This window comes from Mauremys mutica, chromosome 19, assembly GCF_020497125.1.
Source record: "Mauremys mutica isolate MM-2020 ecotype Southern chromosome 19, ASM2049712v1, whole genome shotgun sequence".
NCBI lineage: Eukaryota > Metazoa > Chordata > Testudines > Geoemydidae > Mauremys > Mauremys mutica.
The window spans coordinates 17292555-17306078 of record NC_059090.1 but is presented as its reverse complement, the minus strand read 5'-3'; the positions used below and the strand labels follow the sequence as shown (position 1 = coordinate 17306078).

At 44.6% G+C, this 13524-nt stretch overlaps 2 protein-coding genes across 5 annotated transcripts; one reads left to right on the top strand and one right to left on the bottom strand.

Annotated features, from left to right (window-relative positions):
- The first annotated feature begins 2506 nt into the window (after window positions 1-2506).
- Window positions 2507-8474, top strand: TMEM97 (transmembrane protein 97). The gene is made up of 3 exons (XM_044993867.1): window positions 2507-2654; window positions 5447-5591; window positions 6307-8474. The coding sequence occupies exons 1-3, from the start codon at window positions 2532-2534 to the stop codon at window positions 6555-6557; spliced, it is 519 nt and encodes a 172-aa protein (XP_044849802.1). The 5' UTR covers window positions 2507-2531; the 3' UTR covers window positions 6558-8474.
- Window positions 8475-8637: 163 nt separating this feature from the next.
- IFT20 (intraflagellar transport 20) lies at window positions 8638-13406 on the bottom strand. 4 transcript variants are annotated; one of them, XM_044993870.1, is made up of 5 exons: window positions 13302-13406; window positions 11634-11803; window positions 10288-10373; window positions 9274-9377; window positions 8638-9086 (listed from the first exon to the last, which is right to left on the bottom strand). In XM_044993870.1, exons 2-5 carry the CDS (start codon window positions 11758-11760, stop codon window positions 9005-9007), a joined length of 399 nt encoding a protein of 132 aa, XP_044849805.1. In that variant the 5' UTR covers window positions 11761-11803; window positions 13302-13406; the 3' UTR covers window positions 8638-9004. The 4 variants fall into 4 exon arrangements, with proteins under 4 accessions (XP_044849805.1, XP_044849804.1, XP_044849803.1 ...); XM_044993869.1 differs by having other exon boundaries at window positions 13198-13307; XM_044993868.1 differs by lacking the exon at window positions 13302-13406 and adding an exon at window positions 12610-13107.
- Between the last annotated feature and the right edge of the window lie 118 nt (window positions 13407-13524).

The window sequence follows — 13524 nt, the reverse complement described above, 5'->3', positions numbered from 1 at the left end:
ATATTGCAAGCACTATGCTCACAATACACATACGACCAGCAGGTACTTTGGTTGAAGGCAAGCCAGTGGCAGAGAGCAGCATTGAAGACACAAGATCAACTGCGTAGGAGTCGATTTCGTCACACAACGCACAATCAACCTGTGGAACTTGTTGCCAGGGGATGTTATGAAATCCAAAACTAACTAGTTTCAACAAAGAATTGGGTAAGTTCATGGAGGACAGGTCTATCAATGGATATTAACCAAGATGATGATGGATGCAACTCCATGCTCTGGGTGTCCTAAGCTTCTAATTGTCAGAAGCTGGGAGTGGAGGACAGGCTGGATCACTCAATAAATTTCCCTGTTCAGTTTATTCCCTCTGAAGCATCTGGCATTGGCCACTGTTGGAAGACAGGACACTGGGCTAGATGGACCATTATTCTGACCTAGCATGGCTGTTCTTATGTAACGAATGCGCTTTCTTTATTTGCATCAACAACTCGGCTTAATTTGAATGTTTGCGTTTGACTGCATTTAAATCTCCACTGCCATTAAAGAATTTAGTCTTCTGAGCTGGAGATGGGCTGGGATCTTCCCAAACTGAGACAGCAGCTGGAAGACACAAGCAGAGACTAAAACTGACACACAATGCTTATTGCTTGGTTTTCAGAGCCCCCAGCAAGGTATGAACCTCTCTCTAACACAGGAGGACACAGTCCCTTACATTAAAGAATGTTGTGTGTGGGAGACTATACAGGACACTTGGTAGTAAGTTACAATTAGGTTAGTATTGGTTATAAATCAGACAGCACTAGAATGAAACCTTGGTCCTACTGACCTCCCTGGAGCCAGTATTTCACCCTATATGAGCTGATCCTTAGTTGGTGTGAGTGTAGTCCCATGAAGACATACCAGCAGAAGATGTGGTCCAATGTAGCATTTGAACAGGGAGAAAAGGTTTAAAATTTAGACCCCCTAAAAGTTAAGGGCTTTCCAATAGAAATGTTGGCACAACTTCAGGTAGACAACACCTCCAGAGCATAAGGCAAGTGTATCCAAATCTAGTATCCCATTTGAACTGCTAACAGGACTTGAATTTTCAACAAATATTAAAACCATATGTTCAATCCATTGTGTAGCGACTTTCCCGGTCTTATTCCCTTACACTTTATATTTCTTGTAGTACTAGAATATCTTGAGATCCTTGAAATGCACCTATTCTTCAATTATCGATTTTTATATGATAGATCTTTGCTGTCAGCTGTCACTTCCTTGTGAAAAGCCTGTGCCTGGCACTGGTGTCAGTCAGGTAGTATTTCTGTTCTTGAAAGCTTTGTTTACTATCTGTATTAAGGAAAGATGTGCACAGCCACTGCACAATAATAAATGGATACAAAAACTGGATCTTGAACCATAGTCAACTTCCCATTCCTAGAAGGGAATAAGACTGGCTCAGTGATTTGAAGTAAACCTTATTAATAGTTTTTAAAGAAAACTACTTACGTTTGAGACAGGAACACAACCTGCTACTGGGAAGTGCATTGGTACTAATGCAGAAACTCCTGCTTCATTAAGTATCGGGGGTAGCTGTGTTAGTCTGTATCCACAAAAACAACAAGGAGTCCGGTGGCACCTTAAAGACTAACATTTATTTGGGCATAAGCTTTTGTGGGTAAAAGACCCACTTCTTCAGATGCATGGAGTGAGAATTACAACTGCAGGCATTATACAATGACACATGAAGAGGAGAGTTAGCTCACAAGTGGAGAACTCTTAGGACATTTAGACACATTTTCCCTTCTTACTCCTGGGATCTTGCCAAAACCCTTCAGCCTGCTGAAAATTCGTATCCAGGAGGAAGTTAACTAGTGGGACAACCAGAAAGCGTAAGGTTTGTTAGTGATCGGATTCAGCCCGGGGTCTGGTAAAAGTAAAGAAACGAATGTGAGCAGGAGTATATGAGCATCTTCTCAAAACAACTTGTGATTCTTCTGCTAACCAGAAATTCTTACCTATTGGGTGCTTTTGAAAAGCTCACCCCTTAAGCTACTTAACTGCACAGATCCCGTTGAAAGTCAATGGCACTTATTCTCCTGAGTCCCTTAGATGCTTTTGGGAATCCATAATAGTGTGCATGTGCGCACAGAGGACTTCTGACTACCGGCTTCAAAGGCAACCTGCTAAATCCTGTGCTGTGTTGCTGGACGATGCCTTGAATACAGTCTAATTTGTTGAGCTGAGTACTAAAGATCGAGCCAATACTTTTTTTCCTAACCAAGCTATGAAAATGTATTTAGTCTTTAAAATAGATTGTCGCGCAAATATAGTAAGTTCTCCTCCTGTTAAGTTGTATGGAATCTTCCTTAAGGGAAGGCACTGCACATGGGTTGACTTCAGCAAAACGAGTAGCCCTTTAAATTGTGAGTTGTCCCAGCAGGAAACCCAGCCTACTGAGAGTGCAGCCAATGGGAGCAGGAGAAAGGTGGCATGTTGCTGTCTGTTGCTTACAAGCTGACTTCCTGCTGCCTCTGCACTGCACCAGGGAAGGGATGGCTGCTGTTACAGGCTTACTGGAGTGGGTTTTTGCCCTGTACTTCCTCGCTCATATTCCCATCACTTTAATAATAGACCTGCAACCGCTTCTGCATGGAGCTGGCATCTACCCTCAGAGTGTAAGTAGCTGCCAGGGGTCTCTCGGTGACGTGATTTGTGCGTGTTTGCAGCTCTGTGCAAAATCTGTAGGGACTGTCCGATACAAGGGTTTGAATAGCAGTGACTTTGTGCCTAGCCTTTAGCTTGAAAAACCTGATCTTGCTGCATCTTTGAGAAAAGTCTCAGCTCTCGTTCTACAGTGTTAATAATGAGTCATTGTTCACTAGATGGCTATTAATTTACAGTCCTAAATTGAGTCAGTTTTTTACAATACCACTTAGCTTTTATAAACTGTAGTATCTATAAATAGAGATCGTCTATCTTGTGCCAAGCTCATTAGTTTGGGGTCACTAGGAGAAATTTCACTTTTGATTAGTTCACGAGGGCACAAATCAACTGGCTTCCAAAGTGGTTCAAAGCATCAACTGAAATCTGTGCAAGCTTCCTCTGCCAGTTAAATCTAAACAAGTCAGATAAGAGCAAGAAACTTCCTTGCTAAAATCTCTCCTACTTTTATCTTCCCAGCCTGCTAAGCTACTGCAGACGGCTAACTAACCAGCCTAGAAATACCTGACTATCTGGTTGACAATAGATTTCTTCTGCATATGGAAAGCACTACGTGTTACTTCTTGTCTTTAAAAAGTTAATCCCGTCTGAGAGAGAGACTGGAGGAGTTCAGAGCAAAGTACTGTTGTTCATTGAGTGACTTCTGTAACACTGGCCTCATGATTCAGTACATTTGTTTTCTGTGCAAAACCCCACCATGAATGTGTGAGAGGCAGAAAGAACTGGTTCCCAAAATATGACCAATCAAGGTACAACATGAGTTATTTATACTAATTCATTTTTTGTCACCAGGGTTTGATCAGTCTGATAGAAAACTGTAAATATAATCTATCGCCAACGACTTTAGACCGGGACATGAGGTCATTGAGCTCAAGCAGTTTAACTTTTGATTGTTACCTGAATGAGATCAGGAGTGGCTATACAGCAGCTTCCTTGGTGAATTTGATTTCTGACTTCTCTTGGCCAATCAGGAGGCTTCTATTTTAGAAGCAATATTTAAATTAAAAATTAACTAGCAAATCTCAAGGGACTTTCAACCAAAGGCCTCCTAACGAAACCACATGTCAATTGATTTTTCAGTCATTCAGACTCATTTAACATTTAGCTCATTGCACTGTGAGCTGGTACAAAAGCCTTTGTATAGGACTGATTAAACACCATGGGCCCGCAGTATAAAGGTATTTAGATGCCTAAAGATGCAGATAGGGGCCTAGTGGGAATTCCAAAAGCACCTAAGTGAATTAGGCGCTGAACTCCTGTTATTCAGTGGTTTGAGCATTGGCCTGCTAAACCCAGGGTTGTGAGTTCAATCCTTGAGGGGGCGATTTGGGGATTGGTCCTGCTTTGAGCAGGAGGTTGGACTAGATGATCTCCTGAGGTTCCTTCCAACCCTGATATTCTATGATAAAAACCCAGCGGTGGACTGGGACACTGAGCCAGGCACAGTACAAAACATCCTCACTTTTGTGAATTCTGCTGGGCATCTGTCTGCCTCTTGGAGTGCCTAAACACCTTTGTAAATCTGGCCCCACGTGTCCTCAAAGTGGCAGGGCCAAGAAGCGTGGAATTCAAGGATCTTTCGTCTCTCCACGAAACCTGATGTGCTCCCTATGTGGGAAAAGGGATCAGGAGCGGTCTGTGGCCGTTCACCTCTGAAGCAGCAGGCTCTGTGTAAGGTTGTGATAACTGAGACCATGTGGAACAAAACGCTGCCGAATCGAATGTATGCTTACGGAGCGGTCATAAACATACAGCTAAGGGAAGCATAAAATCCCTCCTTGACGGGTAAAGGATTAAGAAGCTCAAATAACCTGGTTGGCCCCTGACCAAAGGGACCAACAAGGGGAGAAGATACTTTCAAACCTGTGGGGGGAGGTTTTTGTTTTGTCTCTTTGTTGTTTTCTCTGGGTCAGTGAGGAACCAGGGCAAGGAAAATACATCGCCTAAAGCCATACCTGAACTAAGCACCTAAGATTACAAATTGTAAGTAATAAGAAGGAAATGCATTAAAATATCTTTTATTTTAGCTTGTGAATTTTCCCTAGGCTAAGAGGGAGGTTTATTCCTGATTTTTGTTTGTAACTTTAAAGTTTTGCCTGGAGGGGAATCCTCCTGTGTTTTGAATCTGATTTACCCTGTAAAATTACCTTCCATCCTGATTTTACAGAGGTGCTTCTTTTACTTTTTTCTTTATAATAAAGTTCTGTTTTTAAGAACCTGATTGGTTTTTAGTGTCCTAAAAACCCAAGGGGCTGGTCTGTGCTCACCTTGGTTACTCTCAAGCCTCCCCAGGAAAGGGGGTGAAGGGGCTTGGGGGGATAGTTTGGGGAAACAGGAACTCCAAGTGGTCCTTTTCCTAAATCTTTGTCTAACTCACTTGGTGGTGGCAGCGATACCGTTCCAAGGACAAGGAAGAATTTGTGCCTTGGGGAAGTTTTTTAACCTAAGCTGCTAGAGATAAGCTTAGGGGGTCTGTCCTGTGGGTCCCCACATCTGTACCCTAGAATTCAGAGTGGGGAGGGAACCCTGACAGGAGCGCTTTCACCACCTTCGCAGCGTAATTCCCATTAACTCTAATAGTTTCACAGCTGAAGCCTTGCATACCAAGATGAGACGGTATCTTGAAAAAGGTTTCTCCTCTCCCTGTAATGATGGCTCCATCTAATGGGTCCTGTGAAATGCCTTGTTGTTTCTCATTGCAGCTAACATTAAGTGCGTTAATCTGTTGTGTTTTTTTTTTCTTAAGCTGACGGGGTTGTTAAAATGGTATGCGGTTACCTTTAAAGATTCCATGATGCTGGAGCCCCCTCCCTGGTTTAAGTCGTTTATATGTTGTGAAGCCGCCCTACAACTGCCCTTCTTTCCCTTTGCGGCCTATGCATTCTTAAAAGGTTGGTACAGAAGGAATGAAAGAATAATATTGTGCATGCAGTCTGCTTGCAGATATTCATTGTAGGTGGTATAGAAAGCTTGTTCATTACACTTAAGCCATTACAAATACATCAAGTGGGGGGGGGGGTGTCCTGTTTTTTCACTAGGAATTTTTTTACTCAGTAAGGAGTGTAGAATAGAGCCTGTAGGAAAATAATTCAAATAAAAACAGGACAAATTATTCTTTTGCTGATGCTTGTCAAGCCTGGCACAATACACTTCATTCCCACAACAGAGACCCTTCTCTTAAACCAAAAAGCCTAGGTAATGGGGCCCAGTGGGGAGAGAACAGCCCTGTTAGGACATGGGGTATTTATTCCAGGCTCTGCCACAGACTTCTTATGTGACCGTGTGTCTATTCCTTTGAGGATGAAAATACTTTATCAGCTTGCTTTGAAGAGAGGTCCCAGGAATCCTGTCTTTCTAAGCTGCCAGTTGGCGTGCCTTGTGTTGCCACTCTTCCACCTAATCAAAACAGATTGGTTTTCCTGCTTCCATATACTCCTTGCAACTGAGGCTCGCGCAGTCTGGGTTAATTAGCTGCTAATACCTTACTCTCTTATAGCAGTTTAGATCTCAACATGCTTCCACCCTCTTTAATGTATTTATCCTAAGGCTATTGAATGCTGCCCTCTTATTTCAAACAAATGTTACACTCTTCCGCCTCGAATACAGGTGGCTGCAAATGGATACGGACTCCAGCACTTATCTACTCCAGTCATGTAGCTACAACTGTATTTCCTATCCTTGCACACATCCTGTTCGAAGACTTCTCGGCGGCCAAGCATCAGGGTCCAGAGACAGTGCAGGAACGCCTTACTCTGCTATCCTTCTACGCGCCGTATTTGCTGATTCCCGTGCTGCTCCTGCTTACCATGTTGTTCAGCCCCCAATACAACCAGGTGGAGAAAAGGAAAAAGAAATAATGGTGAAATGGAAACAGCCTAAATATCTAGCCCCATTTGTTCTCTGAATCTCCTCCGTCCAGGTCCTGTCTAGCGCAGTCTGCTGCCCCAATTCACCCTAGTATGAGTCCCAAATAGAATTGGCTGGAAGTCACTGCTCTTCCCAAAACAAGTAGCAATTCCCCCTGCTGTACTTTCTGCTGTGGCTAGAGGGGCCTGACGTCTCTGGTGCTAGCAAACTGGTGCGTTTCATCAGTGCGAACAAAACACACATGTAAAGCCTTTGAGGTACAATACTGAAAATAGAGCATTGCACTTGCCTTCTGCCTCCCTTTCAGCTGCTCTCCTCCCCCAAAAGACCATGGATCCCCCGTCTGTTTAAAAATAAGACATGCTGGAGGCTGCATAATTGCACAGTGTTAGGACTTAATTAACTACAAGCAGCTGGGGAGTAGAGAGAGGCTGTGAGGGAGGGAATGTTTTTTCTGTATCATTTTTATTAGAAGTAAAACCAGGGTCTGGTTCTGCCCCCCGATACATATGCACAATCCCATTGGCTCAGGGATTGCTGGGGGCAGAACCTGGCCCAGTAGAGTTAAGAGTCTTACTGAATCTATGCGGATACAGCCAAGTCACGTAGCTGGGTAAGTCTTAAGATTTCACAACTCTGAACTTGTGGGCCAAAACTTTAATTATGTATTTTTGATCTTGTGCCTGGCCGCCCCTGCAGCCACCCCCTTATACCATTGCCTAACCATCTGGAAGTACAGTATGAGCCTTTGTTAAAGAGTCTGCTGGTCCCAGCTCCATTTTTGATTATGAAGTGGAATCACGGGCTAGAGTATATTTCAAGACCTGCCTCTAAAGTGGATTTCCCATGCTAAACTGTAATCTACTTTGGTATACGTCTGCTTTCTGTATAGCTCTTCTTCCCAACGGGTCCTAAAGTCTTTTCCTAATTGTGTATGAGCAGGGACCTTTTCCCCCACTTCTGACCTGCAGCGTACCTCCCAGCAGCCCTGGGTTTCGTGGGGCTAGCCCACTTTGACCCTAAGCCCGTCTCAGTTGGAGCGAACATTTCCCACATTCAGAACTGCCTCGGGAGAACTGCCCTGTTTGAGAGGGCTTCCAAACCTAGTGGTGGGGTGACCCGGTGCATGGCATTGCCTGCCCACCCCTTCATTTCCAGCTGCAGAGGGGCCAAACCTGAGTGGTGCTACGGCCTCCTTTCAGCCACTTGAAATGTTGAGAGAAGCTGCAGCCACACCTGGGATGAAATGTACAAATTCATTCCAGTTAGGCACAGAATGGCAAGCGGTCTGGGCTTCTGTTCCAAATCCCTTCTAAAAAGTTGAGCATTAACCTCGAAATTGCGGTGACATCAGTTGTTTGATGTCAAGGACTATTCTGTCATTGAAAGTATGTTGGAATCCTTATCCGCCTGCCGTGGTCTCAGTTCCAAAGGCCAACAGTTCCGTGTTGCCAACGGTTAGGTGTACAACTCCACATCTAAGCACTTTACAGGCAGCCTGACTTCTGTTTCAGGTGCTGACCACCTGCAATTTCTGTTGACCTTAATGGGATTTGTGGGTGCTCAGCTCTTCTGGAAATCAGGCCATTCAGACTCAGCTCTCTAAATGTGGATTTTGGAACCTAACTTTAAACATTCATTGTTTAAATCCATTTAGTTAACATCCGCTCATGCCACAAAGACTTCAGGATGGTTGGTCTTATTAATTGGCAGCTTAGGTCACTGTTAAAACTTCCCAGGAAACTGCTGTGAGCCTCAGGCATAATCTGTCTTGAATTCTGCTGTATGTTTTCCAATTTTGGATTGTCATTTGGGGGTTCTGTTAGTTACAAACTTGTGCTTTTTTTTTTTAACTGGGTGGCAATTCTCTTCTGATCAGTCCAAATAAAAACAGGCTGTTGGTGCTTCTTCAGAGTGTTATTTTGTCTGTATAGACATGAAAAGCTGTATTCAGTAAGCTATTAATGTGACAATCCAGTGAACTAGTTAAATCTAAGGAAAACAGTCTCTTAATTATATAAATAACCTGAGCAGCTGATTCTGGCAGTCAAAAAAATCTGAAAATAAAGCAACTTCTAAAAACAATAATTTATTTCCTGATTTCTCAAGTATTGTAAACTTTAAAAAAAAAAGGGGGGGGGGGTGGAAGGGTCCATGTAATAACAGTAGTGTCCATACAAAGATTAAATGAAATCAAACTACGGGGACCATACAGATTTTTTAAAAACAGACAGGTTAGAACTCTTCTTATTTACACATTCCTGGAAAACCTTTTGCCATTTTAATATAAGTTCACATAGTGTTAAATTTTTGTGTGTGGCCTTTATACATATTGCTTTGCTCACTGGTACACAATCCAAAACTGCATATTTTAGAATCAGCAGGATACTGGAAAGGTACAAGTTGGCCCAGTCAGCAGACGTTGGTCTGAAATCCTTTATTTCTGAAAAATGAATTGGTCAATGAATTCGTTCTGGTCAGCTTCTATCTTACACAGGGTCTCGTACTCTACTCGGTATCTGGAAGAGAGAGAGAGAATGATTACAACCTGTACTTAGCATTTAAATATTAGAACAATTTCTAGTCCACAAAACCAGTGATATTAATAAAGTTAGTCCCGTTTGTTCTGTTATCTATTCTTTCAAAATATTAAACCAAACTCCTGGAAAACTATCGTCCTTGGCTTCATGTAACAGCTTAGCTTACCTTTCCAACTGCATTTTCTTCTCAGTTATTAAAGCCTGAAGCTGCTGCTGCTGCGCTTCTCTTTGCTTCGCTATAGACTTTAGCAAGTTTCGGGCACCAATTGCCTATGGAACCAAGACTGGGTTTTAGTAATAGAGCTGTATCATTGCTTACTATGGTCATTTCAAACCAGTCAACTTTCCAAGTGGTTTTAATCATTAGACTTCAAGGAAGATACCATCTTCACAGCGTTTCCCTTCAAATATTCACTGCTCTGACTGACCCAGGTTAGTAACCTGTGCAAGACCAAAGGCAAAGCCAGGCCTAGAAATATTACTTGCCCACTGGATGATTGGGGCAAGGAAGGGGCAAGTAAACTCAGAATTGACCATTAGTTCAGAACTTTTTCCAATACAAGTTTGTGGGAGTTTTTTGAAACACACTAAATGTCCAAGCTTGTTTCTAGATTGAGACACAGATCTTAGTGGCATGTATTTCTACATGTGCATCAACAAGAACATTCACAAAAGTAGCTAGCAAGAGGTGGATAAATAAAAGCTCTTTGTTTTCTAATCAGCCGCTTCCTTCTGACAGGTGCATTCGGTGACGGCACTGCCCACTGCGACACATCAAGAGCTGACGCATAATGTCCCACGCACTCAATTTTGGCCCTATTGAATGAACTGGTGGAAGGAAAATACTGATTAGAAAGAAGGAATCTGCTATTTACATGCAAACATAATTGATAAGCTGTAGGGCTGGGAAAAAAACAAGCACCTGGAATGACATGGCACTTTAATGAGCTTGCTTGTTTGTGTGCTAGTGGCTAGTACTAGTCCTTTAAACCCTTGGTAACGAATAACTATGATGTTAATCCAAAGACAGGTGTTACCGCTCTACCACCTAAAAGATCCCTAAAACAATCTCTATCATACCCATTGAATAAATAGCTAGTTTGCTTAGATCATACGGCAGGGGCTGTCTGTGTATTGTACAGGACAGTACTTCCTGGGCCAATAATTAAATGTACAGTACCTTCATCTTCTCGTTTTCAGCTGCTTTTGCTAGTTGATCAACAAGTTCTATTAAGCTACCCACTATTTTCTGAAACTCGGCAATTTCTGCAAAGGAAAAAATGGTGGTGTTTAAGCTACAAGTATTCAAAATGACACACCTTTTTCTCTAGCATTTGATTTCTTAATGTTTTATATTTTGAAATTGATTGTATCAGGCATATGTTTAGTTTAAAATCTTCATTGGTACTAAACTTAAGATGGAGAAGAGGAAAATATAATGAAAGGCCGTTAAGCACTGATGAGGTTCAGAGTTCGTGTGTCCTATTAGGACATCTAATCTTAGTCTGACTTCTCCATATTCTTCTTGATTCAGATCTAAATTTAAAAAGAGATGCCCATACAAGGATAGGTGCCCTAACATACCATAAAATCCCAGCTGCAAAAATAATCATTGCAAATAGAAACTCAACGAGCCACCTACCAAGAAACCCTCTTTTCCTGTATCAGAAAAATTATTATAGGTGATGGAGACAGGAATTTGTTACAATAATAGCACATTTAATTATCACATTCTCTGCCTTCATTAGCCTATTACCAATAAGCACAGGTCAGACATTAAAATTCACAACAAAGAAGTTGCTCTAAAACTGTAACAGGTTTTTTTCACCCTGGTAACAAGACTGATAGAAGACAATGCAACAGGGTGTGCACAGTAGAGTCACTGCCTGTACTGACTTGTCACCTTCAGAAAATGTTTGTAAATTGTGTCAAAGGTTGCATATGGGGGAAAATATCAATATTATCAGGTGTTTCATATATAGGGTTTCTTGTGGGAAGCAGCTTGGCAGGCAGAAACTGAGCTCCAGGTCTAGTTCCCTCTACAGGAAACTACTGCTAAAGAGTATTGATAGAATCACAGGTTTGGAAGGGACCTCGAGAGGTCATCTAGGCCAGTCCTCTGATGTTACGGGTGTGACTGATGCGAAAAGCCAGAAGGAACAAGCTAACCTAAGCTACAGCTTAATGCAATCAATTAACAAAAAGACTTCTAAAAACAAAAGCAGACCCTTGGCTTAGACTCCATGAATGCATCCTTTCTTCTTTCCACTGCTCTTACTCTTTATTGGGTGCTCGTTTCAAGCAATCTGATGACAAAACTAATTGAGGCAAGCTAGGGACGGATGGATGGTATTGCTTCAAAATTCCATCTGTGAATGGTAACTATTTCCAGTTTTGTCAGCAGATGGACTCTTTTTAAAGATGGTAAAAGGCCACCCAGCAGCAAAAGCAGTATTTAGACCTGATGTTTAGTAGTATTGCTGAGAGCTTCACTTAGGCAGAACCAATAAAAGGGAAAGAACTTACTGTCCACAAAAGCTTTGCATTCTTCTTTGAGTTCAATTGTTTGCTGTGCAACCTCAGGGTCCAAAATTCGTAGTTTGTTCAGCTCATCAAAGTGAAGACTGGCCTCTCCTAGAATGCCTTTGGCCATCTCTGCCTCGCTTCAGGATACAACATAGAATAAGCTGGTTGCACTAAACATATAAAGGGGGAAAAAGTGAACAGCATGCAAAGAAGAGCATTAAAGTCACAGCAGCCACACACAGAAACATCTTTTGCCCTAATCCCATGAATCGTGAGGACAAACATCTATGATATGATTCAAGGTGTCCCTTAGAACTACCCGAACAAAAGTGCAGCAGTTACTAGTCCCAGCCTGTCTCCTCCTTGGACTGGCTGAACCACAACTTCTTATTTGTAACACTTAAACAAGGTGTGTTTTTTTTTTTAAGTTACTTTCAGTCCTAAGATTCTCAGCCATTTTCAACTGATACTCAGAGACCCCAGAGTGAGACAGAACCTTAAAAACAAAAAATTGTATTGGTCCGTCCCAATGCCCAGGGAGAATGGCAGTAAGATGCTCTTCACTGGAGCCCCAGGAGCTGGTTGTTTACAGGGGAAAGTGGGGAAACTGAAACATGATGTAATGAGAAACAGCTGCCTGGGCCCTGGCTCTATAAAGTACAAAGCTGCTGCTCTCCCGGAGAGGGAGTTTGAGCCAGGCGAACAATCGGCACTTAATCCATCCTTGTGCCACTTTGTGAAAACCAGCTGACAGCCCAAGGACTGACTGTCTCTAGGAGATGGGTGGGATGAATTGATCCCTACTGGGCAGAGGTGGTGACGCTGAGCAGGACCTGGCACCTGTAGGAGTAGAGGAGGTGTCACAAGTTTACAGAGCAAGGCCAAGACATGTTCCTGCGTGCAAAGCTGTAACGGGGAGCGTGCCCCAGGGCAGCACTTCACCTCACTTTCTAACTACCTCCCCCTGTCAGCTCACCTCTGGGCTTCCTTCGCGGGCAGACCTGCTGCCCCAGCGTTACACTTTCCACGCAGGGTTGGGAATCTTTGAAGAAAACATCAGAGGCAGCTCTGGGCCCTTCCCTCCGCCAAGGACTTTCTGCAAGGCCCCCAGCCTCGGCAGCACTGATGTCAATCCCGTGAGGGTGGGTTCACCCCATTGCACGGGGCTGAGGGGCTGCCCCGTCCCAGCCCACGTTTAAGAGCAGCAGGGGGAGAATTGCAGAAAAGCCTTGGGGTAGACGCAGCCTGGGGGGGGGGGGCTGCCTCCCCCCAGCGAGCAGGACGGCGGGGGAGGGGGGAAGTGGCCTGGCACCAGGACTCCTGGCTGCTATCCCCGGCTCCGCCAATGACCGGCTGCCTGACGGCTGCCAAGTCCCTTGCGCCCTGCCTCAGTTTCCCCACCCACCCGGGGCTGCTTCTGGGGCTGGCTGGGGGGGGGGGGTCAAGGCCACCCTGCCCCGCAACCTGGCTCTGGGGGGGGGGCGCTGTGGAGCGTCCTAACCCGGTGGAAGTAGAACCCAGGCGTCCGGGAATCACCCCCCTGGGCCCCGCGGCTGGTATTTACCTGCCAGAGTCCTGCGCTCGCGCCGCGCTCCCCCCTCCCCCCACTGCGGGCTCTGGCTGCCACGGCGACAGCCCGGCTCTCACCCGCCGCCCCGCGGAACGTACCATTCGCGGGGGGGGGGGCGGCTCGGTGCATCCTGGGAGCTGTAGTCCCCAGAGCGGGACAGCCCATGGCAGGGGGTGGGGCGCGCTGCAGCCGCGGGGTTTGTGGTGCCCAGCCCGGGGACTCGCCCTGCCCCGCCGCCCGCGGGCCAGCGCTGCGGAGCGAGCCCCGGGCGTGGGGACGTTGCTCCGGGACGGGTTACATCCTCCCCCCGCCGGGGCGGCT

Coding starts and splice junctions, on each gene's coding strand:
- TMEM97 (XM_044993867.1), top strand. CDS start 2,532: ATGGCTGCTGTTACAGGCTTACTGGAGTGGGTTTTTGCCCTGTACTTC. Junction 2,655..5,446: donor CTGGCATCTACCCTCAGAGT/GTAAGTAGCTGC, acceptor TTTTTTCTTAAG/CTGACGGGGTTGTTAAAATG. Junction 5,592..6,306: donor GGCCTATGCATTCTTAAAAG/GTTGGTACAGAA, acceptor CCTCGAATACAG/GTGGCTGCAAATGGATACGG.
- IFT20 (XM_044993870.1), bottom strand. CDS start 11,760: ATGGCCAAAGGCATTCTAGGAGAGGCCAGTCTTCACTTTGATGAGCTG. Junction 10,374..11,633: donor ATGCAAAGCTTTTGTGGACA/GTAAGTTCTTTC, acceptor TTTCCTTTGCAG/AAATTGCCGAGTTTCAGAAA. Junction 9,087..9,273: donor AAGAAAATGCAGTTGGAAAG/GTAAGCTAAGCT, acceptor TCTCTCTTCCAG/ATACCGAGTAGAGTACGAGA.